At 39.4% G+C, this 27739-nt stretch overlaps 1 protein-coding gene across 7 annotated transcripts in view; it reads left to right on the top strand.

The window, feature by feature from the left end:
• ARNT2 (aryl hydrocarbon receptor nuclear translocator 2) overlaps window positions 1-27739 on the top strand; it is a 173066-nt gene that overhangs the window by 46514 nt on the left and 98813 nt on the right. For 2 of the 7 annotated variants that reach the window (XM_071754362.1, XM_071754358.1), the window contains exon 1: window positions 17102-17353. The exons of 1 other annotated variant lie outside the window; for it this stretch is intronic. In XM_071754362.1, coding sequence (XP_071610463.1) covers window positions 17323-17353 — 31 coding nt within the window. In that variant the 5' untranslated portion in view covers window positions 17102-17322. Of the gene's footprint in view, window positions 1-17052; window positions 17354-27739 lie in introns of those variants that run through there. 4 more of the 7 variants (XM_071754361.1, XM_071754357.1, XR_011727965.1 and 1 more) reach the window with 4 other exon arrangements.

Raw genomic sequence — 27739 nt, forward strand, 5'->3', positions numbered from 1 at the left:
GGGGATGAGAGGAAGAGTCAGAAGAAAGGAAGGGAATGCAGCCCAGCCCAAAGGTGGAGAGAACAGAACAGACTGGGAAAATGTGGGCTGAAACTCACTGCTGCACAGTGCTTAGTTCAGCAGCAGGTGGAACTAAATCCTAGCAGCCCCTTTTGATGGGATTTGATTTTTCTGTGGATGAGGAAGAAAGCAGACTCTAAAACTGGATTTTGGATCTGAGATTCCCTCCTAGTTCAGAATTCATCTGCTTTTTTTCCCCTCATATTTCCCTGAGGTAAGCAGATTATTCTTTCTAAACAATGTATAAATTTCTTGTCAGCTTTATTTAAAAGACTCTGTAGAGTGCTAATACCTTTGTTCATCTAGTAATGTTCATCAAGCTCCTGCATATTGGTTGAGTGGCAGTGGCTACTGGTGTTTGTGTCTGTAATTGGCTGTGGAAAAAGAAAAGTCTTCAAGGTTTACATAAACTCTAAGTAATAGAATAAATAGCATTAAAATTGTCTGCAAAGCAAATATTTTTAGGTTGGACTCCTTTGGAAAACGCATGGTATTTGAACGTGACAGGGACATTTTCCTTCTCCCTTTCCTTTTTCCCCTTTTCCCTCTCTCCTTGAACACTGATCCTAAACCATACAGGCTAAGAAAACCATACTCAGCCCTTTGGTAAGTTGTGATCTTCCACATGCAGCACTTCTCTGCAGTCATCACCACATCTGCAAACTCAGCTCCCTGCAAATATATTCAAATACAGGAAGGTTTTCTATTGCAAATAAAAGTTCACTGAGACAACAGCAGGGAATGGGAATTACAACAATTGCCTGCCCACGATGAGAGTTTATGTTTGGAATAACTCTTATATCTTTCAAGCCTTGAAAACCTTAATAAATATTTTGGAAGCTGACACCCTGACTGGGGTTTGTCTGGGATTTTTTAGAATCACCCTGTCCCACAGATTTATCTCGTTCACCTGCTTTGGCTGCTCAGTTGAGCTGCAGGCTCCGTGGAGCAAGGGTTGTCATTGTCCTCGTGTCTCAGTGAGTTGGTGACTGCATGCTACATACATACTTGCTACAAAATGATAAGACCCTATCCAATTGGAATTCATTTAAATGTTGAATTAATGCTTTTAAATTTGGAATTTCTTCTTCAAATTTTCAGGAAAATACTAAGCTTTCTAAGAGGTATTCTATCTGCAGTATAAAAGCTAAAGCCCACAGCAGAACAGAAATGATTCAATAGTGACTTCCCTGCTGGAGCCTACGGCTGGAACACAAAGTCCTAAATATGCTTCTAAGCTCTGGCAAATCATCACCATTTTGGATTGAATCTCTGGCAGCTATTGGAATAAACACTGTATCTTCATGGGTGCTTAAAATTTTCCCAGTGGACCTTAACTATAGCTCAGTTTGCTGAGTAGTTGCTAGCAGACATTTATGGTGTAGCCCTGTCCTCCCTCCCATACAGTGAACGTGTGCCAGTTGTGTTTCAGGCACACATCTGGCCCAGTTTCTGTCAATGTGGGCTCAGATGTCCAGGTCCACCCACAGATTAATGTTAGCATGGAGTATTAAGCAGTGTAACAGTTCATTTTTTTTTCCTTCTGTAGAGATTGAGCTTACTGTTCCTATTGAAAACAAAACTTCAGGTCATACAGCGGAGGATTATAAAGTGTATCAGAAATAATGTGCCACAGGCTTTTCAGAGGAATGCATTATCCTTGTTCATCTGCCTCTTCAAAATTAACCTCCACCTAAGCAACCCTCTACATCTTGGCTGAGAGCCAACCATGTTCTCAGCACAAGGCAGGGAAAAGGAAGACTCAGGACTGCTCCCAAGAAACTGCCACGACAAAGAAATCATTGGCAACCTTGAGAAATGCATGGGAAGGCCAGGCAACCTCACTGGAGGAAATGTGGACTTGGAAAAAGTGAATTTTGAAGCATGATCGGAAAAAAAAAAATATTACATTAATGGTTCTGGCTCTGCAAGGTACTCAGAGTGCACTCTGACAGCCTGCCAGGTGTAATCCGTGAGTGGGTAGGACTGGAGAGTCAGTTGTGAACGTGGTGTTTCAATAGTCAAATGGCCTGACCCAGCAATATCCCTCAGTGATCTTTCCCTGTGGAGACCTCTGGGTCTGGCAAGGAAAAAAAGAAATGCACTGCATTCAGAAATGTTTGTGTAGAAGCTAGGAAAATAACAACGTCTTCTACAGCACCAGTGGATGTCAGTGCAGGGGTGCTGGCCCCTGAGGTCCCAGTGACAACTGGGAGCATCCTGTCTGGTTTCAGGAAAATTCACTGTACTCCATCAACAGGGATTCTCAGGACTTCTGATGCATTTTTGCTATAGCTCCCTCCATAGCTCTTGACCCTTTTCCATGGATTCTCTTGCTTTTTCCCTACTCTTATTCAATATAACAGAACCAAGCATTGTGTTTTGTTTTCAAGTGTAATGAATTGTTTGAGCTTATCACCAACAAATTATCAAAAGTACTCAGCATCTCTGACTATTGATGCTGATGTCATTTAGAGCTGGTAAAAGAACAGGAAGATGTGCCTGGAGGTTAAATATACATTTTTAAAAACATCTGTGCCTTGTTCAAAAGTAACATAGAATATGGGAGAGAGAGCTAAGGGTAAATAAGTACCTAAGTAGATAAATTAATGGTGGTATGTTTAAATAGGTAGGTGGGTTATCAAGAACTCCAGAACAGCTTGCTCAATGTATTGAAGACTCTCAATCCACTTATAAATTTGATTTTCATTCTGACAACAGGAACAACGTATTGTCTGTTACAAGAAGAGAGTAGATGAGTAGGATCAGAAGGGTCTACTTCTAAGCTTCTTTCACAGTTTAAAAAAAAGTCTTAATTTTGATCTATAATTTTTATTGCTGGATAGAGGGAAAACTGACCTAGCTCCAATAAATTTGCAAAATATCTTTTTATGCAGCTAATACTACTAAAACTCACTGAGTATCAAGGTAAAAGTGTGTTTGCTCCATCTTCTGACACCCATTTGCAAAAAAGATTCTCCATATGGAGAAATTACTTTCCTCCATTTACACCACTTTGATCGTCTGGCTTCGTGATTTTTTCCAAAATTGTTCTTACATGATCCATAGAATAGAAGTGCCATGTTGCTGTATCTCTGCATGGATTTTCTTCCAGTATGTATTCCAACAGTAATCTTGTGTCATAAGTAAGTAAATAAAGCCAACACCATACATTATTACCCCTTGCTTCTGTGCTATCCAACATTACTTCATAACCCACTGAGTTTCTTAGGCGATTTTTAAAATGCATTTCTGGAAATGCTTGTCAGATGTAATTCCACTGGACAGAAAGAAATACTTTTTGACTTTGTGATGTTCTGTGTTGAAGCCAAATTCTTGTCTGGGTAGATCTTATTTCTTTTTTTCTTTTTTTTTTTTTTTCTGGATAGGAGAGTAATACAACAATACCACTGTCTCTGCATTCCTCATATTTAGGGATCATTGGTTTAGCAGGCTCTGCCTTAAAAGCTGTTATGTTATTGTCTCTCAGAAACATATCAGAGATGAGATAATTTAGTTTTATGAATCTTAAGCTCTTTCTCGTTACAAATATGAATTAGTGACAAGCCAGGAATCTTTGCAAGGGGACTGTATGTACCTTTGCATCTTAGATCTTTTATTTGCCTTGTATTCATCCTTTGCACTGGGAGTGTATTTGCCTCAACATTTCATATTTTTTATTTCCACACAAATGATGGTTTCCCATGTGTGATTTGTTTTGGGGCTCTTTTCTATATCCAAGTTGAAACTTATTTCAAGAAGTAGTAAATAATGTTTTCTCATCAGGGAAATTTGATTCATCAACTGACTCTATTGAAAAAAAATTATTGTCTATAAATGTCATATATATGTCTTATTTCTAAACTTATATCAATCTTTTACTCATCAGTGGAGCAGAATCAGAAAAAAAAATTAATTACATTGTCCTAAACATTGCACCTACATTAACAGACAAGTTATTCCTTCATTAACTTACAGGTGAGATGAGTAACTCACTCCATCCCTCTCTGCTGCTTCTCTTTCTGGGATCAATATTCTTTGTGAAACTAAGGGTGACTTGTATGGGCCAGACTTGCAAGCCCAAACATCTTCCTAGGTGCACCCTTAATGAAACTGAAGAGTGTGAGATGTAACCCTTGGTGCCTGGGATACCTTGGTGTCCCACAGTCAGCAGCCAAATACACTGCCTGTGTTAACAGTGTGGGTGAAGGGATGCAAGAACCAAATAAGAAAGAAACCTTAATAGTTACATAACATGATGCTTTTTAATTTTTTTCTCTTCAGTTTTGGTGCTTTGTTCTGTGGCTCATTCAGCACAAGTCTTGTACAGTATTTAGAGTTGCTCTTTTGGAGATGTTGCATTCAGTGCCTCATTCTCAGTTCATTAACACCAATGCCTTACAGTGAGAAGCATCTGCATGCTTCTTTAAACCACTTGTGCCAATGAGCACTTGCTCATTAGGCAAGAACTGCAGGATTTCATTTAATACTATTATGAAGCAGAGAATCATAGAATGGTTTCAGCTGGAAGGCATCTTAAAGATCATTTAGTTCCAACTCCCCTGCACAGGCAGGGACATCTCCCACTAGACCAGGTTGCTCCAAGCTCCATCCATCCTGACCTTGAACATTTCCAGGGATGATGCATCCTCAGTCTCCCTGGGCAACCTGTGCCAGTGTCTCACCACCCTCATACTAATGAATTTCTCCGTAATGTCTAACCTAAACCTGCCCTTTTTCAGCTTTAAACCTTTAGCCCTTGTCATATCACTACATTCCCTTGTAAAAAGCTCCTTCTAAATGGGAAATTCTCATAACTGTAAATCTATCTTTTCCTAATAAAGCAAGCCTCAGTGGTAGGGGTTTTTACACAGCACGCTGCTCCCAGGCCTTGCCTGTTCGTTGCTTCTCTTTTGATTTAAAGCTTTGCAAGAGATGGAGCACTGTGTTAACAGAAAGAAATTGACAGTTGACAGAAAAAAATATTGTTTGTGGGACTAGTTGCTTTCCTCAGAACTCCTGGAGGTCCAAAGGGATTGCTCCTGCAGATCTACCCCTTCATAGGAGTGAAGGACTTGGAATTCAGCACTTCTGCTATTAACTGTTTGCATCCTGCTCTGAGAGACACATAAAACCCAACCTGTTCTGATACAACTTGGCATTTTGTCCTTATATCTAATTTTTTCATGAAAATGTTTCACTACATGGGCTCCTAAGCACTTGCACTAATCAGCTATAAAACTGATCTATGAGCCTTCTTAGTCATCTCCTTAAACTGACAACCCTGAGAGATTTTCTGGGACCTGATTCTCCTACTTCTGCAGTTAAGCCTTGTGTTCAAAGTAATGTCCTTGATTCCAGTGGCTCAGCTGATAGATTAATACAGTCCAGCCCACACAAAGAGACAGAATCTGTATGGTATTGGTAGAATTTAAATAAGCTTCCATGACCCTTGTGTGGATGTTATTGTTCATGTAATTGCAGACAAATATTATTTTACCCATAAATCATGTGAATTCTGTATAAATGCAAGTTACATAGAGATGTAATATAACATACAGCAGAAGAAATCACTCCTGCCAGGAAAAAAAAAAAAATAAAAAAAATTGATTCACTAAGCTCTTTGGTTTGTAAAAATCAACTTGCCTAATCTCAGTTTCTGTAGCTTCTGTTAAAATATTAAGTAATATTATAACAAATGCATCCCCTGTAACAGTAAAAGAAATGGAAAGCTTATCCACATGTTAATTGCATTCCAAAATGTGGCATATAGTTGAATAAATTTAATTTAAAGGACCTCAGAATTATGACATTTATGCTTTATTTAGAACACTCTTGAAGGCAAAAAGTCTTTCTTGTGGGACTGGGCCTTTCTGACAAGGTGTGCATCTCCCTGCAACATGCCACCAGACACTGTTGTGACATAGGCAAAATTGGCTTCCTGGAGATGGACACTGGCAAAACAGAATTCAAGAATAAAAAGCAGTTTGAAAACCAAGTAGACAGTATAGGCAGCTTTAGAGCAAGGCTTTCTTCAGAACAGATTGGACCTTCCCAGGAAAATGAAGTCATTTATTTTTCTTTAAGGAGAACACATTAAAAGGACCAGATATGTTCCAAATCCAACAATAACAGCTTAAGATGTTAAATATTATTTTAATGATCCATATCTACTCTGGTATTCCAATCACAGCACATACATTTAAAACTGAAAACATCAAAATCCGCAAAGAAACAATTGACATGAGACAAAAACCCCATCCAAAATCAGAGATAGATTAATAGATCCCATTTACTTTAAAAGTATTCACAAACTGTTATAAAAACCAGATTGGTCATAAGACTTAAAGTTGTTACCATATGCATCTCACAGATTCTGTGTTATGTTCCTTATGCTGGCAAGCTGACTAATGATTTCAAGACTGTTTCTCAGACAAGAACATGATAATTTGTGTGTTGTGCATTAAAGCTCTCTGTGCTCTGCAGAAGAATGAAACATAAATTTTGCAGAAGAATTTAGATGTTCTTTTACAATCTGGTCTGGTAAAATGGAAACTGTGTAGCAGCTTAATATATATTTAAAACTAAGGCTCTTACTGAATGCAGATGTATGATGAAGTATGTATACTGCCCTTGTCTTTAGTTTTGCTTTTTTTTTTTTTTTTTTTATTCTAAAGCCACAATCTCAGTATTTTGTTATTTTGCAGGGTTTTATATTGAGAACTTCTGCAAGCCTTTTGGGTGTTGTCTTAGGTATGAAAATATCAGCAATTTCGTTGTTTACCCTGAAACCTAATGGCACTACTTAGAAATGTCAGTGTTGTCAGCAATCCAGTTTTATCAATATGAAGCACGAGTATTTGGAAGTATAGGAAAAAATAGTTTTAAAAAAAGATGATCATGTAATGAAATTGCAATTTCTTTGGAGTTTCTAACATCCAAGGACTTTTTAAACTAACAATTTAAAATTAAATTTTCATGGAGGCTGATGTGACAAAAATACATTCAAGTCCAAAAAGCTGTGGTGATTTGCTCCCTTTAATGGTAGGGAAGCATTTGATGCTTACTTCTACAATTTATCCTATTTTGAATTTTATACTCAAGTATTATTAAACTGTAGTACAAAAGGCTAAACTGAATACATGAGGATGGGAGATAAAAATAATTGTTTTTCTCCAGCTGAAATAAATTGTTTTGATATGACTGATACAAAATTAGTAAGTAAAAAATATTTCCAGCTTTTTCCCAAAATAATTTTTTGCAAAAAAAAGCATGTTCCAGAAGAAGAGTTTGATGAAACTGCAGATTCTTGGAAACAAAAAATGTTCTGTTCAAGACATACCAAGGACCTCGATCTTGGGGCTTATTCAGGCCATTTAATGAATACAAAACCTGACACTTCCCCCTCTCCCCTCCTCTTAATCAAGAAGGACTAGAGTGACATTTTTTAAAGGGAAGTGTTTTTTTGGAAAACACCAGAACTCTCGGATGTGTGTGGTATCAGGACAAGTACTTAATATTAGCTATTAATTGGAACTCAAATTCTTACTCTGTTTTGTGGGCATGAATGCCTGAAGAGTGGGAAACCCAGGGCAGTTCTGTGCAGGACTGCATGCTACAGACATGGCTTGAAACCCTTCCTGTAACCAGGGACACCTTGCTAGCAAGAGGTGCATGGCTAATGTCTGAATCCTGGAGGAATAGAAATGTGGAGTTCATTTATCTTAGACTGCAAAAGCCCCAACTATTAGGAGAAAGCCCAGCTGCCTAGAGAGCATCATGTCCCCTGCTCCTCTGCACAAAAAGATGATGCTGATGAGCTGTGCAATGGATGTCAGATGATGTGGGACTGAAACTCCAGCCCCATGTGGTCCAGTGGTGAGAAAGAGAAATGAATTTACTGAGTATTGCTTCTGCCTGGCAGTGACGAGAGGAATAAATGAGCAGCTACCACTGAGGAGTTCTCGGTTTGAATCTTGAGACGTGCCTTGCAGCATCACACTTAAGAATTTGGAAACATGGAATCACACTGTTTAATCTTGGATACTGAAACCTCTGTTTGACTGTGGCAGTGTGTTGATTCTGGACACACAACACAGTAAACTAGAAAATATAGAGTTATCCTGTACTTAAAATTATAGGGTAAATATATTGTGAGCTTGATAAAAATCATTGGCATTTTAGGAAATCGTTTTTCTTCCCCGTTACCATTATTCTGTTGTAACTCAATCCAGTGGAAAGGGCATCTCATGAGCAGCTGTGTTTTGCCAGATGATGGCTGGATGATTAGTAATTCAACATGACCCTGAATTCTGTCACCTGCAAACTGGTAATCACACAGCTTCTGTCTATTTTGCTATTGCTTTGAGCAGGAGAAGATGGAAAAATTTGCCTTCTTCGATAATATTTTAGCAGCAGGCCTAGTCTGATTCCGTATGGTATTATTAGAAGTTCATTTTGGGTTCGTTTTTTGTTTTGTTTTGTTTTTAACAATTTGAATACTGTCTGAGAACAGCATTTGCTACTAGTCATGATAGTGTGAAAATATTGTATCAATATTTTTTCCATTAAAAATATTGCAAGAAAAGTTATATTTTGCAGGTGCTTATCTCCAGAACAGGTGCTTTCTATTTGGTCACCTGTGCTTCTTGCATTAGTCAATGAGACATCCATGAAATACCCCAAACTCATACTGGAGAATGTGTTTATTGGGAATGAGAAAAGTATGTTCTTCACTGGGAAAAGGCAGAGTACTCAGTCCTACTTTTAATCACCATCTTTCATTTCAGCATGAGACTCTCAAAGGCCTGGTTTCCCCAGGCTTTTTGAAGATCCTACATTCAGTGAGGTAACTGAAGGTAAATAGAGGGGTCTGGAGCTTATTCAGTCCTCTTTTTGTCACTGGACAATGTCAAAACTGTGTACACATTCCTCATTGCCTTGACCATTCAAGAGGTGAATCTACCCACGAGCCTCTAAGTTTCAGCAGCTTTCAGGCAGCCTGACCACAATAAGGAATCTGTAATGTTCTCTATGGAAATAATCTGGTTTGGGCAAGAGGAGCAGCAGATGAAATATTAGACTGATGCTGAGTATGATTAAAGGCAAATTTAAAAAAGGATCAGCTGTGTCCAGCACTATTCCAGGAATCTTTGGGGGCAATACTTTCCTGTGATCTCATTTGATTACTTGGGCCCTGACTTATCACATTTCACACAGGTCCCTCCTACATTCTCTGCTCTGGTCTGTCTCCACCATGTCCAGTTGCTGCCATAGATGGTGGCAATGTAATTGCAGAATGGGGGAAAATCTGTAGCCCTGTCCAGACAGAGTTGTGTAGCCTTAATATCCTCCCTGATGGGGTTTGGGAATTAGCATAATCTCTGTGGCCATCTATAGCTCCAATGCATCAAGGTCATTTCTCAGAAATCCTCCTCTCTGATTTAGCTTTCCATGACCATTCAATACTCTAATTGATAGATGGTAATTTTGAGGTGAGGCACAACGTGCTTAGAATGGGAAATCCCTGCAAAAACCTGTAAACATCACTTCACAGCAACCTGCCAGTCTGTCTTTATCTGTCTTGCTGCCTCTCACCAATGGACAGGCTAAAATACATGATGAGAGAGGCAGTATGAAACAGCGTCCTGCTTACATCTCACTAACAAAGCTTTAAAGCTTTCCCAGTTAGTTTTGACTGTGCTGCCCTGGAGCAAATTTCATGCACACTCAGGGATAAACTTGCTCTGGAGTGGAATCAGCTCTTCCAGAAGTGTGTGAATTGGTCAGATTGCCAGTTGGGAAAAGCCCGAAGGATCATTCCAGCCATCATCACACTGCCTTTTGTAATATAGTGACTGAGTTGTGAAACAACTTACAGCTTTTCCCTTAAAAAAAAGAAAAAAAAAAAAAAAAAAAAAAAAGCCAAAAAAAAAAAAGATGAGTGGGTAAAGAAAGATGCATCCAAACATCAAAAATGCCTTTGCCTAATATTGTCTGGGAGCCTTATCTTTAAAAAAGCTCCATGGATGTGAAAGTCAGGCACAGGGAATACAGATGTGTGAACACTGTAAAATGCATTTCAGTCTCTGGATATCTAGGGTATTTTGTAGTAGGTTTCCCTCCTATTTTGTCCAGTTTCAGGCACACACCTTAGGCATTGCTAATCCACATGTTTTTTTCTTATAAGCATTCATCTCTGTATCTTTCAGTGCTATTTGCACTGTAGCTTTACCTCCTTCCCCAAAAGATGCAGCTAGAAAAGAGGAATCTGTGTGCCAACTCTTATCACTCTACTGCTTAAAATTCTGACACTGAGCCTTGTATTTGAGGGGATCAATAGATGATCCAGCCCAGATGGACAGAAATTAATTGATGTGACATTTTACAATTAATTTAGAACACCGGGCTAATGCTAAGAGGGATTTTAATTATGCAGATGAAACCTCCTACTTCATGAATTCCCTTAGATGCAGTTTGCTGAAAGCTGCAAGAGTACAGCAGAGGGAAGTGTTACTCAGCGCTTGCCTTGTCTTTATCCTCTTCTCTCAAGCTTTACAGAATCAGTGGGCACTGTTAGAAAAGAAATGGTGGCCAAGTGGATCTTTTGATCTGTTCTTATATATTGGAAACCACTTTTAACATAAGTATACTGACATGCCTTTATTTTTATATGATAGCAATTGCAGTAAAATAATTAGATTTGAGGTGATCTGATAGGATGAATAAGAAAGAAAAATGAACTGTGGCTATGTCTCCAACTATTGAAATATTCAAGATGGTTGTTACTCCTTTGTAAATGTAAATGCAAATGCAAGAACCATAAAGCATATGGTAAGGGATGCTGCATCACTTTTAAAGCACACTTTTGCTAATGTAGAAATGAATTGTGCTATGCTCCATAATTCTGGGATTAGATTTTAAAAATATAATTAAGGATGTATTGTCTGGTCTCTGAGATACAGGTACATGTGTTTAGTTTGTCCATTTCAGAAATAAAATGAGGTGGGAAACAACTAAAAATATTTCTTGCAAGCTTCTAAATTAAAGGGTCTTCTGAGAATTTGCATAATATTATACTTACAAAATGTAAAACCTGTCATAAATCATAATTCAATTTATAGGACAATTAAATGTATGTGTTTCTGTTCTCTTTTATGATTCTTGGAAATTGTTATCTTGTGTAGCTGGAGACAGAGGGACTAAAGAAAGCAGAGAAGGAGCACATTAAAATAGAGGGCTAACATCAGACAGCCACTTTCTTCAAATATTTGTTTTTTCCAGATGTCCTGTGTTCAACTGAAATAGCACAGTGTGCTTCATATTCCTCATAATTTCTTATTTTCCTTAGGATACAGACTATCTTCTCTGTCTCATGGGACTCAGATGATTTTGTTACAATTAACTGTGAGAGATTTTCTGCCATTTTAGTCTTTTTGCAGCTTATGATCCTCAGTAAATCATTCTGATGAGGTAAAAAAAACTCTGTAAAGAAGATAAAATGTTTATAAAACTTTCCAAAATGCTTGTAATAGAGCCTCACCTCAAACAAGGCAAACACCTCTACTAAGTTGGCAGTAGTATTTTTCTAATATATGATGTTCTCAAAGTATACTTTTCAAACAGTTTTGCCATAAAAGTAAACGTGTCCTAGTCCTACTGTTAGTTTTATTGTATGTCAGAATGCATCAATCTTTTTTAGGTTACAGACAGATAAGCTGTAGAAATATTGCCATAAACCTAGAAATCATGAACCAAATACTCTTGTCAAGATGTGTGGGTGTTACATTACTCGAATCTTTATATTTTATTGAATTCATAGACTTCATAAGAGAGCAGATGGGGCAGCAGGAATCTGGGAAACTTGCTAGGTCCTACCTTGAGCAGTAAGTGAAGAAAGGACCTTCTGCCATGCAAAGGACCAGCTCTGATTTTACTGTTTATTTTTATTGAACTGTCTAATAGGACTAGAGAGTTGGAGGGATGTCCCACACTGGTAGACTCATAGAATCATAGAATTGGCTGGGTTGGAAGGGACCTCTGAGATCATCAAGTCCAACCCTTAAATTGTTAAATAAAAGAAGTGTTAAAGAGAGCTTTCACCTTGATCTAGCTGATAGTAATACATATATATTTGTTTTTGCAGAATTTAGCTCAGGCCCTTATTTCTGAAGGTGGAAAAGGGATAAAGATGTTCAGAACTACCCAGGGACTTGAAGCTCCATTTCTATGTCTCCAGTTTAGCAGATCCCACTCACCTCATGCATTATAAACCATAATACCCTAATTATAATATACCACACCTCTTCAAGCAAATAAGCTTTTATTTTATTTGGAAATGAAAAGCATGGCATTTGGGGGGAATAAACTTTGTTTATGTAATTCTGATCTCCGTGTTAGTTTGGTGATTCAGGTCCCAGGGCTATTTCTGGAATCTATTGTTTTGTTCATGTCTTTTTGGGGGTCTGGCAAGCAGATGAGTATAGTTTATAGCTTTTTGGGTTTTATCCAGTTGCTTCACAATTTGGTTTCAGGGATATAATTAGGTGTGCACTGTAAAAACTGTATTCCCATATGCGATCTGGTCAGTTCTGCCTGAGGTAATCACCAACAGCCTCTGTCAGCTTAATGGTCTCATTTGTAGGCACTGTTTCCTCCAGTGAGTGATGTTAATATCAGGAAATAAAATTAAATCTGCTTAGTAAACACTGTAGAGAAACCAAGTTATGTGTTAATGTGTTTGCACCAGCTTTTCCATTCTTAGGCTTGATAACCGAGTGTCGTAGCTTAAATTTTGGTTGTTAAGTTGTGGTTTAATTTATACAAACTTAAAAGAAGCTTGAAATGTTAGAGCTGAAGATAAGAGCTAAAGGATGGCTGTGTTTTTGTTCCTAGTCCAATCTTTTACAAGCATAGGAATATTTATCTCACCGTGGTTATATTTCTTAGGTAAGAGAACTTCTGCCACAGACATTTCACCTTTAGAAGGTTTTCTCCAGCACTCCATGTCATTTTCCCTAAAGGAGAAGAACTGCAGAATTCAACAATAATAATTGTAGAGACCATCATAGAAATTACATTTCTGTACCTCCAGGACTGAATGGATAGTAGTACAGCTTCCAAATTCTTATCAAGGTATATTATTACATTTTATAGGAAGAATACAATTTTCTCTTAAATTATATGGGACACTTTAAAGAACAAGGCTGTAATTTCCTTAAAAAATGCTTTTAAGACCTTCCTATCATAGTTCACATTTTAAATTCCATCATTTTATCTATGGCTTATTTAGGCAAGTGTGGTCATCCATACGTGACAAAACAGATTTAAAAAGGGCATGTAATGTTCCAGTTCTGAGTATTTTGGTGGATGGGGCTGATTAATACACATATATCATACTTGTTCCAAAATATCCAAGAGTTTTGGATGAATTGAGTGCAATCTATTAACTCAATTACAATGGAAACACAGATCAAAGAATGTAGCTGGGAGGTCTTATTAAAGGAGGAGAAAGTAAAGTAGTTTCTTTATATCTTCAGAAAAGAAAATTCTACTGCAGAACTAGATTCAGCCCTTCAGACCTTGATTCTTAATTCTGTTAAAGTGGAGTTGTCATAAACTGGTAAGAAAAGCCAAAGACCTTTTTTATTTATTTTTTGTTACTGAATACTTACTCTTATTTGCTTCAATTTACTGCCTTTTTATTTTGTGATTTCTGTTTCTGGACTTATTTAAATGGAGTAACCATCTTGGAAAGATCAAAGCAAATAATTAAAAAAACGCTCAACTTTTCCCCATTTAAAAGAAATAAAAAGCTTCAAGAAGTAATTATTGCATGGCACGGAATGAAAGCACATAAAGAGTTACAGGTTCTGGTTTTCCAATTTGCAGGCCAGTGCTGAACTTTCAGAGGGAAAGGCTTTAACACCAAGCAGTCAGTGAGCTGCAGTGCTCCACTGATCTATTTCTGCTTCTAGTGCCAAGATACAGAGTACATATGTATGCTGGGCACTACTGTCAGGGGTAATAGCCCTCTAAATGGGAAACAATAATTGTAAAAACACCTAACAGGCATTCTCTGGTGTGCAGTAACAAGATTGAGATAAAAATGACTTTTCTTGATTTGTTTGCTTTCCTCTTGCTACGCATCATGTCACCACTTGTTTGTGTTAATCTGGTAACTGAAGCACCTCCTGTTGTGCCACATGAACAGCAAGAAGTGTGCATATTGCTGTCACATGCATTATATTTTGTGCTTGGTATTGATATAGCACTGTTTAATCTCTCAGCAAGGGTAGAGCCCAGCACTGTCCCTGCTTTTGTTAGGAGGAACCCCATTCTGCAGGAATTAGGCTTTAAAGCTTTGGCATGAACTTGAAGAAACATGTATTCAGTAATTAGATGGATTTTGTGCTTTACTATGTATGTGTTTGTATTACAGGGAAAGTAAAACATGGACTAGTCCCATGGGAAGCTTCAAAATGTGTTAGCAAGGAAGTAGTTTATTACAAACAAATAGAGAATAGTTCCATTCACTTATGAATTGTTTCAGGTATTCTCGGAGACCCTGCTAATACTTCCTATTAAGACAGAGAAGACATGGAGGAGAGAAAATCTATCTCATTTTTTTAACTATTTAAGTGAAAAGACTTCCATGTGGAGCTGAACTGAGCAAGTCAACAAAGCTCACACCAAGCAAGAAAGAAAGGAAGTTTTATTTGCATGATTATGCTTGAATCATAGTAGATTTGAAGAACATGTTCCATTCTAAGCCCTGAGGCTTTGTTTAGGAGAAGCACTATATTAAATATATTGACTGTACTATGCTCTTTCTGGGCTAATTTAATGTCTCATGGGATATTATGCAAGGGGACAGCACAGTTGAATGGTTTCACTGATTCATATTCAGTTGTCTTGGATTATTCCATTCTTCTGTCGAAAGCTATGATAGTGCACTCAGATCTCTCTGCGTTTGCTTCATCCAGAGTGACTTCCTTATCTCTAAAATAGAACTGAAATAAGAAATATTAAGGATTTTCTGATAAGAGAGAGATAAGGCTTAACCCATGAATAAACTTGTAGATGCCTTTGGAGGACACTTCGGAAGTGTATAATGCTGTAAATTGTGGGTTTATAAGGCACTTTACTAATACTATTATAGTGATAGGGATTTCACCCTTTAGCCTTTATGCATGTGTGTATCTTAATATAAGAGAGGCTCATGAAAAAGCTTTCATCAGCTTTCATTACCTGTGCAATTCAAACATGAGACTTTATAGAAACCCAAAGGACAAGCTATGTCCTGTTTCCTGCAGCAGTGTAAACTACTCCAAATTAAATTTCTCATTAAACATAAGAATCTAGAAACATTGTGACCAAGGGTTTCTCCAGTCACAATGGTTTATCTAAAAGGAATTAAACTGTATTTACAAAATTGCTGATATTAACAGTTTTCAAGTATTAGGAAGGTAAATGCCTTAAGATAAAAATTAAGATTGCCTGATGAGCATCGAAGACTCCACAGCACCAGGAGGCATTAAAGTAGGAAGATGCCTAGAAAAACAGCTCAACATCTGATAAACAAAAGCACAATAAGTCAAGGATAAAGTAAACTTTCTAGATAAGTAGGAGTGTTTATGCTAATGTGATTAACCTCATCTACAGGAAATGACTAAACGCAGCCTCCATGCTTTCTTCAACTTTCTGCCAATTTACATCTTAATGGCTAAATTGTTTTAGGTTACTTATTCAGCAGAGCAAGGGATGGATTTGCAACTTTTTGTTTTGAGTCCTTCCATGAACTTCTGCAGGGCTGTTCAGGGCAACTGAGCACAGCCAAGAGGAGGCGTTTAAAGATTAACAGACCTGCACAGCATTCCAGGGGTGTGAAAAACCCATCTAAGTATTTTTCTTATTTTTAGTATTACATACATCCTGCACATGACGGCTGGAGTTATTACACTGGTAGCTTCCCACAAACCTTTCAGTTTGACAATTCTGGGACACTGTTTTTGGGTTTTGTTACCTTAAAGACCTGAGTTATGAGAAAAATATTTTTTTTCATTGAAAGACTATTTTTAGTCCTTGTGTTTGTAATGGAAAGCCTTAAAATGTGAGCTGAGCGAGTTACAAAGGATTTGTTGCTCAGTTGCACTACTTGAACGTGAGCATAGTGTGAACTAAACCACTGTTTTTAGAGGGATATGATACAATTCTTATACTCTGCCTGGCAGAGAGCAGAATGATTTGCCTCTGAATTCTTGCCTATTTTTTAAAGAACTCCAAGAGTTATTACATTTTCCATTGTAAGTCCAGGAAATTAATGTTATTAACAAGGGACTAAGATGTTTCTCTACCAGAAATAGAAATCCATTTGCAGAACCAAGTTCTCCATCTTACAGACATACGGTTAGTGTTTTTGTAACATCAAGATGACACCATGGCTTCTCTTTTCCCTCAAAAGAACTCTCATGTTCAGTTCACAGTTGACTGAGCTGACTGCCAGCCCCATGTCAACATGTGTGTTGATCCTGGGGACCCAGAGAAATGACACTCCTGAACCCTGAGCAGAGGAAGTGTTGGAGAGTTATGGGCTCATGGGGTTTGGTCCCAGTTCCATCATCCCTGAACAGATGAGGGTGTCATCGTCTGGGGACAACACAGACACTTGTAACATTGTCTAACAGCTCCCATCCTGCATCCCCTCAGCGAGGCCTTCAGTTTTGGGTAGTAGGCAGCACCTCAGCTCCTGCCCCTCAGTTTTGGGGCTGGCGGGCAGCACCTCAACCACCGAGTTCCCCTCTGGACCGCGCCTGGGTCCTCATCCCCAGGGGAGTCCGCACCCATTGAGAAGCGGCGGGCCCTGGGGCCGCCGGTTCGATCCCCGCGGAGGGCGGCTGGCTCGGTAGCGGGGCGGAGGGCACGTTCACGCCGATACTTGCGGGGCGAGACGCAGGGGACTCCCACCCGCCCGCCGGCGGACGCGGGCCCAGCGCACATGTGCGGCCGCCCGGCACATGCTCACTGCGTGGCGCATGAGCAGAGGCGGCGCGGGGATATCGGACATCTTGGGCTGCCCCGCACCGAGCGGGGAGCGCTGCCGTCGGGCCCCGGGGCGGGCGCAGCTCCACCGCCCCCGCGTCTCCCGGCCCGCCTGCCCGCCCGCCCTGGCAGCGGCTGCTTTCCCCTCCCCCGCCTTCCCCGGGCTGCTCAGAGCATCCCTCCTCCCCTCTTGCATTTGTTTTAATTCTTCTCAGAGACAAGATGGCAACGCCGGCGGCGGTAAACCCTCCCGGTGAGTAGCAGCTGCTGCTGCCGTCGCCCCCTGCGCTGCAGGGTGTCCGTCTCGCCCCATGTGGCCCCGCCGCACAACACGTCCTTCCCCTCCCCGCCATAGGCACACACCCGCCCCTGGGCACGGCGCGGTTCCCCCAGCCATGAGTGCGGGCACGGCCCCCGCCGCTCTCCCCCTGCCTTCCCGGGCTCGTCCCGCGGCTCGGCGGGGGCCGCTGGCTGCGGGCCGGAGCGGGCGCGACGCCGGCGGCGGGGAGAGCCGGGCCGGCCCGGGCGGGGAACCGTCCCCCGCCTTGGGACAACGTCCAGCCGGAGAACCGGCAGCCCTTGGCGGGTTTCTGGGGCTGCAGGAGTCCGGCTGCCTCCTCTCACTGCGGGTCGTTGCCGTTGGGTGCAGGCACTGCAGAAATAAACAGTTTCGCATAAGCATAAACGCGGTCATAGGGCAGCGAAATGATGGCGAGGGTGTTAGGTGCCCTGCTGAGGACGGGCGGGAAGGGTGGTGATGGGCCAGAGGGTTTGGCTGCACCATGCAGACCTTTGTCTGCCCCGGGATTTGGTAGGAATAATTGTTTTTCCTGCCTTGTACGTAGGCCAGGTGCATTGGGAAGCAAAAAAGGCTTGGGAAGCATTGCTTGGAAGCAGAACAGGATGCCGAAACTGACCTCAGTGTGTGCGAGGTCTTTGCCATGTGTTTGTTTTCTTGCCAAAGGATGCAGCCAATACTTGCTGCTAACACTACATTTATTAAGGGAAGAAATGTTCTGTAAATTTCTCTTTGAGTCTTTAATGACAGAAGGCATTACCTGACATTGTGTTATGTGTCTGTGAGGTACAACATCTATTTTTTTCAGTGCGTGATGGAGTAAAATAGGTTTGGATGAAATGTAGTAGCACGTATTTTGGAAATGCACTTGGATCAACTTAATTTTGGATCAGCAAGTATCTGGCATTAAAAATAAGTGGGACAATGGATCTTGCACTGGGTCCTGTGCTAATGAAGACGCCTTTTATCAGAAGTGCATTTTTATGTGTTTTCATATGTGATCACATTTTGTTATGTTTTGTAGAGTTGGGTTCAGTTCTGACAATGAAGGATTTGCTTGAGTAAATGCCAGCTAATGTTTAAAGACTGTTCCTTAGATAAAATCCTGCTGTAGCTGGTCATGTAGCTGTCATACTGAAAGTAAATATTATGATATAAAGAATTAATTTGGTTCAGTAAGTGTCAATAAAGTAAGCAGGAACAGATCTCTGCCAATCAGATTGTTTTAATATCAGAATTATACATAATAAATGAAAATCAATATTTAATGGGAGATTATTAAATGGATAATTTTAGATTCCAGGATATGTTATCTATGAAAAGATTGTGTGCACACACAGCTCGAGTTGGTGAGCTGTTTTGTGGACAAAGTAGGATACAGGTAGCATTTTTGACTTAGATTTGGTTTGCCCTTCTCTCTGCTCCTCCATAGAAGGATCATCTCTGACTACTTTGTGATCTATGCTGAAACTGCTGAATTATAGCAAAGCTTGGCAGCCCTTTTTCACCCACCATTTCCACTTTCTCTCTTCACCTGCCTGCAGATGAAACCACAAGAAGATGTGGTTACAGGAGGCTTGGTATGCACACACCACAAAGCAGCTTCAGAGTTGGACGTCACAGTTCTCCTGTGACCCAGGGAATACTCACCTTGTGAATTTAGAGAGTGTTATGAGATTATTGAGGAGACAAACAAACAAACAAAAAAATGCGGGAAACAAGAGCCAAGTGCATTGGCTGTGTGCATCTCTGTGCTGCAATCCAACACAGCTCGGGTTGACTTGTGGTGTTGTCCTGGTGACAAGTGTCATCCTCAGACTCTTAAACACAGATTGCTTGGTGCACTGGAAGAATGAGGAAATGTTGGTTTCCTGAAGTGAACCAATACCTGGTCCTGCCAGGCTGAGGTTACACGGCATCGCCTCACTCCTTGTCTGGGCAGTTGGAACAGGTCTGAGCTGAAAGACGAATTCACAGGCTGGTAATGTTCCCCCCACGTTTTCTGTGGGTGTGTGTTGCTGTCAGACAAATGTAGCTAAGTGTAGTCAGACTCAAAATGAGGAGGTTTTGAGCTGTGAAGAGGTGAGGAGAGGAGACCTCCCATCCGTAGTGCAGTGCTGTGTCTGCTCTACCATGGACAGCAGAAGATGGAGCTGCATGGAATACCTCCTCATTTATGCTGTCTTGTAAAAGTCATAATCTGTTGCTTTTGTTATGTTTTTGGATTAACTGACAAGCAGTTCAGAGAAACAATTAAAAACTGTAGTGAGAGGATTTTAATCCTGCTGCTTTCTCTCAGGGCCAGATCCTCAGCTGGATTAACATGGAAGTAGCACTATTAGTATTGGAGATGCTGTGCTGCCTTACACCAGTTAAGTTTCTGATCCATGATGTTAGGGGAGCACAATAGAGAGATTAACTTGTTAAGCATCTTTAATGATGATTAGAAATTACAATATGATTAAATTTTTATTAAGCAATTGTCTGGGGTTCTAATAACAGTTGGTAATTTAGGCAGGACATTAATTTGCAGCTACCACAACACATATATATGTGATTTTAGTCATATTCTAGATAGTGGAATGGGGACTAGTGCAGGCAGGATAGTTGGGTGTTCTGTGATTCTGGATGTGAAAGTCTTTCAGTGTGGGATCTCCCGTTACAGAACCAGTCACTTATCTGCAGCATGATCTTTTGTCTCATGTCAGATGAAAATTTATCCATTTTCCCACTGATCTTTATTTAATAGAGAGTTTGACGTATGAACGTTCATAAGAGTGGGAGCAGTCTGCAGCTTGTCCTGTCTAGAACTTACGGGTATTGCAGTATTGGGGTTGGATCCTGTCTGGGAGGGCTCCTCTGTGGGGTTCCTGAGCTGTTTTAGATCTAAACTGACAGTTCTTTTTGCTGTAGATGTTTTCCCACTGCTGAAACTAGACGTCACACTGACAAAACTGGGGGGCTGTTCTTTCTTTCTCTTCCCATATGCTTGACCTTGGGGAATGGAATCTGGTTAGAAGTACTTTGTTAATTTGTCGTAATCTGGATGACTAACTGAACTGTGAAACACAATGCAGGTGTGTGGGAAGCTCATCTGCATTGGCACAAAGCATCAGAATTAATTTATTTCCTCCTGAAATAAGATTGGCATATTAAATGGGATTTAGGAACAAAAAAAATGTGGAGGTGTAACAAGCATTTCATAAATTACTGCTTGCAGCAAAGTAACTTTATTGACATGTCTGTTTTAACTGTGTGTATTTTTTGGAAGGCCAATTTGTCCATAACTGTTGATACTTTCTGGTCAAATTTGACTTAACTTGTGGTGGAGTAAGTGATGTGGTGGTTCTTGTATTAGCTCAGTTGAGATGGAAACATCAATCTCTTAATGAATTCAGCATTTTCTTTTACTGAGACATTACTTGGTATTTGGTGATGAGTTCAAATCTGGCTCAGTCTGAGGGATGGTCCCAGAGTAGCCATGATTAGGTGATGTCAAATGAATTGGTAGCATCCTTCCAGTTCTTCCTGGTGTGGTATCCTGAGAGAGAAAGGCCATCATAGATGGCCACAGTGTATTGCCAAGTGCCACAAACTCAAAACTCAGAAGAAAACATGTTTAGAAACATAAAATGAAAACATTTCAGAGTTTATCTAGAGTTGCACAAGAGGGCAGGTCCCTTTGGGTGCCATTTTTTGCCATATTTTAAGATTTTGTGAATCCTTGGGTTTATATGTCTTATATTTAATTGAAAAACAAAAAGTCACTGAGTTCACAAAACTACTAAATCTCCTCTAATGATTTATCTGTAAGCAGAGAGCCCAAAGTCTATGTAAATGCCTTGCAGAAGGGCATCTACTAGAGGAGATAGGCTGAGACAGGGAAAGCTGAGATAAGCTGAGATAAGGGACCACAGGAGGAAGGAATTGCTGTGGCTTATGACATTACTGTTCCAACCACAGTGGCCAATGGGGGATGCTGTTAGCCTATGTTTAATTCAAGATATCAAAAAGAATTGCAGTTGAAACTTGGAGATGCTAAATAAGCCCTTTTATTTTCAGTTTTTAATGTGCTAACAGCAATTTTTATGTCATATCAGTGAAACTTCTAACTCAGCCCTGCATCTGGGCTCTTGTTGTTGGGTTCTGGCAGCTGGTTTTGTCTGCATGTGCTTGTTTGACCTGGGAGCTGAGAGGAGGGAACCTCCAGTTAGACCTGAGAACCAGATCTCCTGTTAGCCAGTGTTGGGTTTGTACTCAAGTTAATGAGATACTAAGTGCTGAAGACATATTTTATGTTGCTCCTTCCATGTTCCCCAAAGGAACTGGCTTTCTGAGACTGACAATCTGGCCATTCTTTTCATAGCTTTCATACAGCTTCGAAATTAATGGCTAGAAAAAATAATCTATTGCAGTGTTTTAGATTTCAAAATTGTCTGTTCAACTCAGAACCCAAAAGTTGTTGCATTTTATTGATACAGTACTAATAGGTTTGGCCTTCATAGACCAGCCAGTAAACTCCACAACCAAATTAACAGCATCCTGGGAGTAAATGGAGTGTTCTAGTGATGTTTGTTGTAATGGTCTCAGATGTTTCAGGGGTACAAAAAAGTAGTCTTCTTTCTAAGATTATCTTAGAAAATGGTGCAACAAAGGTCTCAAAAATGGGGCGTTCATTAGCTTATGGGAAGCTTTTAGCTTTTTCTTCTATTTTCATATACATCTTACTGCAGAATTTCAGTCAAACTATGGTACGAGGTGATAAAGCACCTTGAATTGTTCTGTGATAATATTTTGTCCTTCAGGACTGTGTGCCCAACAGTAATTTGCATTGAAGAAATGTAATTTTTAAATATTTTTAATATATTGGGTGTACAAAAGTTTTTCTTTGAGGATATCTCTTCTACCACAGAATATTTTGGTTTTAATTTGCTTGTGGTTAGTTCCAAATATTTTTTCAAATAGAATAATGTTTTCCCATGCTTCTTAATAAAAATGCAAAACAAACCAGATATTGCTGGTTTTTGTAATACCAGATGGCTTTGCTGATTTTTCTTCCCAGTAAGAAAAATTGCTATAGAGATTAGGTAGCAAAGGAAAAAAAATAGCCTTTTCAAAACAGTCAAGGCAAAATAACACTGTTGATGTAGTGATTATTGTTATTAAGAGGACAAAAATAGGGCTGTCATTATGAAGATGTATGCAGAGATTATGCTTAAATGGCTTGTAAAGATCAAATATGAGTGTCATTTAGGGTAATTTTTGAGGGTTTACTGCTTCATAACTGACAAGTAAGAATGGATAATGTCTTAATTCAGTGCTACCTGCAGAAAGTACAAAGTTATTAAAATTCTCAATAGAAAAGGGAAAGACATCTTGAGTTTAAGACATGGGAAGTTAGAGCTTGGGTCTTGTAGATCTCTGGCAGATTTTCCAATCAGAAAGACTGGACTGTTTTTGGGTGTCCAGCAGTATTGAGAGACAGATGAATCACGTCTGGATCAGCTGTTCTGTCCAGACAGCACTGGGGTGTGCAGAGATGCTGCTTTGGGTCCAGAAGTGTGCAGGTACCGACCTAAGCTGCATTCTTTTTTTGGCTGGAAGAGTGTGCTCGATAAATGTTATGCAGGAAGGAAGTCTGCAAAGATAGAGGTGCTCCTTCACCTATTCTTTAAGGCAATTTGTGCAAAAATTTAGATTTTTCTGGATGCTAGAGGCAGAAAATTTGAAATTTTGGAAACCTGGAGTTGGTGCTTGCTGTCAAAACAATTGGTACAGTTTACTTGCTAACAGTATTTTCTTAGTTCAGATGTAAAGCATTTCCTGTCACCCCTCTGTATCAATCATTCTGTCAAAGGAGGAGAAGACAATTTGTGAAGGCTGAATTTGTGCATTTTAGTTAGCTTCTGGTTGTAATCCAAATAAGGTAGATGCATGTTGGTAGCATGAAAAAAAAACCCTTCGTAAAATTATTAATCATCTTCTATTATTTAAAATAAAAATTAAAACAAAAATCCAAATGAAAATTAATTTATGGAATAAAGTTTGGTTTGAAATTATAGTGCCAAAGATAGAATTGGCTTTCTTTTAACAAGCACTGATTCAAAGTTTATTTTGGACAGTCAAAATTTCAAATGGATCTGAGTTTTATTGTTTACATGGATTACTGGCCATAGTCATGCAATGGGTAATGAATTAAAAGCTGTTTTCAAGATAAATGTAATTTCCTTTTTTGTACCCAAAGCACGCCAGTGTTCCTTGGGCAAAGCCATCTGCACACGGAGAAAGAGAAATCCTTTGTTTTGGATACTCTACATATTGATGAATATTTCTAAACTTTCTGCTTCTATTTTTTTTTTTTTCTTTCTTTCTTTGTGTCAGCTTTTATTTTGGTTTGTCTGTCTTGGGTATCTCTACCTTTCAACTCTTGTAACTAATGTATTTTAACTGTGATGCTATGCTGAGCCATGTATTGACTTCTCGGTTACTGTTGTTTAAATGTAAATGAATCCTGGCATTGTACCAGTCCTTCTCTTGAGTCTTTAAACAGCTTATAAATTCAGACTCCATTCTATAGGTGCCATGTGAAGTCCCCCTTAAAGACAAGTGGTGCTTTTTCTGTTACAAATCGCAACCGTGCTGTATTCTGTGTGACCCAGCAGGTATTGTAAGGTCTGATCAGTTGGTTCAAATTAAAAGCCTCTATTTGCTTACATCTGCCCTGGGTGCATACCTGTTGTTCTTTTGTTCAAGGACAGCTCTCATAACATGGATTTCAAATGTTTAGATTTGGGACTGCTGCCTTTTTTTTCTCATCTAAATGTCAGTTGCATGTGACAAATAGAATAATTTAAAATAATTATAATTTTTTCTCTAATCATGTGAAAGGGATGTTGAATTGTTTAATTACTGGCTTTGCTAGCACGCAGATGGGAAGGCTTTTCAGGTAAGTTGCTGGTACAAAATGCCTGAAATGGTTAGTAATTAACAACTGGCTCTTCTTTGGTATGTTAATTACACAGCCATTTGTCCTGGTGTCTGTCCTTGTTTAAATGTTCAGTTACACTGAGATGAAGCATTCACTTCCTGGCAAACACTGAATGTATCAGAACAGTTTGACTCTCAGATATATGAAAACATTTTATGGGAAGAGGTATGCCAGTAATTCACTGAGTTGCTAAGAACAAAAACACTGCATGTTTGTATTCTTGTCCACCTGTTTCTGGGGAATCTAGAGGCGTGAGTTTGACAAATATTCTCCAGTACTTTCCCACTAATAATCAAGAACATAATTTCATGCAAGCTGATAATTTTAGTGACTTTTTACAGATGACTCTTTCTGTAACTCAAGGTGAGTGGACATCTGGATTCTGTTAAATGCCCTTGCAAACCATGTATTTTTAAAACTGCGTGGCCTGTAACCATTTGGTTGGAAAATCAAACTGAATTGGAAATACTTTTAAAATTCAGGATAAAACTAATTATTTTGAATGCAAGGAGAATTAAAGTAAATTCTTATGAATAGGTCTCATCAGTACTCTCAGATCTTACTTAACTTATAGTTTACTTCTTTTGAGAATGTAGATTGTCTTCTTTATTTGGATGGTGCTTTGCAAAGTGCATTCCCAATCTCCAGATACTCCTGTGGTAAATAAAACCAGACTGGATCTGTCAAGATTCTCTAAGTTATACTGCACAGGAGCAGACTGGTTACATGGCTAACCAGCATGTCAGTATGAGGCTAGTATTTTAATTTGCTAAGCTTCTGTCCCAAGGAAAATAGTTACTCTGCCCAACACATGACGACCCTCCACATGTGACAGATGTCAATCCCTGGAATAAGGTGCTGGTTTTTTACAGTAGCTGTGGGAAGTGGATTATGATCATAAAATTAGCTATAAAATGGCACTAGCTACTGTGTGTCACTGCCCTCTGAGTCATATTTGATCTGTTTATTGACAAAAAATTTTATTGCTATTGGTACTGCAGAGCCGGTGTAGCCATGGATGAGCTGCATTTCCATGGTTTCATATCTAACAGGCAAAGCTTGAAAGCTCGATTTTGAATCCAACTTTAAAGATTGTAACTTCTGTTAGCTGGAAAAGCTTCGTTTTGAAATGCTAAATACTTGTGTTCCCAACTGGTGAGAGGCAGCTCATTCAAAGCAGTCTGCGGAGGCTGGTCTTGTGAAAGTTTGGGAAAATAGAGGTCAGTGTGATGACTACTCCTGTGAGTCATGTTTATGTCATAGTAAAATGGGACACTGACAGTTTCCTCTAATTTGTTATTTCTTTAAAGCATCTTTAAGCAGTCGCCTGGCCTTCTACATATAGTTCTGTCACCCAGGAAATGCTCTGCACTTTCTATAATGAGCAGTGATTTGACCAGCTGTTTTTGGTAGAAAGCAAGACTGTATAATTAGATCTTCCCCTCATTTTCATGAAATTTTCAGTGGCTTTAGGAATACATTGTCAAATTATTGGAGCTATGTAGGGGTTTCAGTTTTCTGAGATAAATGTTCCTATGCTAGTTTACTTTGCTGATGTTCTGATGTAAACTGGAATTTTTTTCTGGTTTATGTAAAAAAAGAAAAAAATGAGGAGCTTAATTTTTTTGTCAGTAAGGTTTGTGGGAACAGAAATTGCATCTTAGCTCCACTGTATTTTTGCTTACCAGTGAAGGATGTAAGTATGCATTTTCACTGTTGAAATTAAAGTAAGTAAATCATCACTAAGAAAAACACAGGAAGATTTTCAAACCTTCGAATGAGGACTGGGAAATAAGAATACTTTCTGAATGCCTGGGCCAGTTTGAAAGATGGACTGAAGTCCTTGTAATTATTTGTGAGCTCCTTTCTTGTAGACATCAGACCAAAATTTCCATCAAAATAATTTTGGGGTATTCAGACCTTCACTGTCTATGAAGTTCTGTTTCTCTGGAAGAGATGTTTGCCTGTGGTTCAGGAGGACCCACCCAGCCATCCCTCCTGGGCTGGCCAGGACCTGCTCCCTGTTGGCTTTTGGGCTGTCACCATCCATGGTGCTGAAAGGGCACCAGGGCTTGTGCTGCTCCTCTGCTCCACCACAGCAAATTAAAGGCATAGAATGGGTTTGAGCTGCAGCTCTGAGTGATACCAGGAGCAGCTGAGGTGCTGAGGATTTCTGTTCTCCAGGTTCTCTCATCATGGTGGTGATGTCCAGGAAAGGCAGCGCACTGCTGGAATTAAGGATGGCTTAAATGAGCACGACAGTCTTCCCCAAATGCCGTGTTAAAACCTGCAGAACCCAAATATTTGCAGTTCCTACATAAGTCCCTAAAAATGTGTAACGTCTCTGTAGATTCTCTGCCAGAAGCTCTCTGTGCCTGTGAGTTAAGGGTGGGCCAAGTGGTACTGTTTCTCTTGTTAGGTAGGTGGGGCTGAACTGGAGTCTAAGAGCTGAAAGTTAGGAAACACACATGATAGATGAGACTTGTGCTGCATGGAACCCCTATCCAAAAATATCACAGATATTTTAGAAAAAAAGAATAAAATTTCCATAATGGATACTTGCACAATAAGACAGCAATCAAGAATTTTCTTTCTCTGTTCTTGCTGGGAGTTATGAAGTACTGAGGTTTATACAAGTCCTCGGGGCTCCTTGTAGTTTATTACAAGGTTGAGACTTGATTCTTGAATGATTACAGTGGCTGCTTTTATTTCTTCTAAATTAAAGTCATTGTTTCTGTACTTGCTGTACTCTGTGATGTCTTCCTGATACTATAAAAGAACCTGTACCTTTCTGAGATGTAGTAGTCTTCTGGTTAAATATAACTTGATTCCCTTTCAGTCTTCAAACAAGCTAACGTCATTCAGATTGTTTCCTGACTCAAGGCTTAATCTTATTTATCTTAATAAATAAATCTTAATCTATGATCCTATGATTCTATTGACTTTTTTTTTAATGACATCCTTTTCCTGCTCCTTAAGCCCTTTGGTTTTGAATTTTAAATGGGACTGAGGCTTATAGTAATTTTGAACATTTTTGTGAACTCTGGAAATATGAATATGTTTTACTCTCCAAATTTTTTTCCTTTTGTTAGTTGTGTTTCTCCTTCCAGGTTCCATGTGTGCTTTAAACAAAGAGGCCATGTAAATATGCAAGCAATGATTGAGGTTAGGCAGCTGTAGGATAGGGCTGCAAAACAAAATCTTAATGGTGTGGTACAATAGCAGAATTGAAAAATGGGTGGTTTTACTTGGTGGCATTTTGGTTGAGTAGAATCGTTTGGAGCTGTGTGAGTGGGTGGAAGGAACACTAACATGAAGTTCATGCTGAATTATGCTTTGCTTGAGGAAAACTA

Source organism: Heliangelus exortis, chromosome 11 (genome assembly GCF_036169615.1).
Source record: "Heliangelus exortis chromosome 11, bHelExo1.hap1, whole genome shotgun sequence".
NCBI classification, from domain to species: domain Eukaryota; kingdom Metazoa; phylum Chordata; class Aves; order Apodiformes; family Trochilidae; genus Heliangelus; species Heliangelus exortis.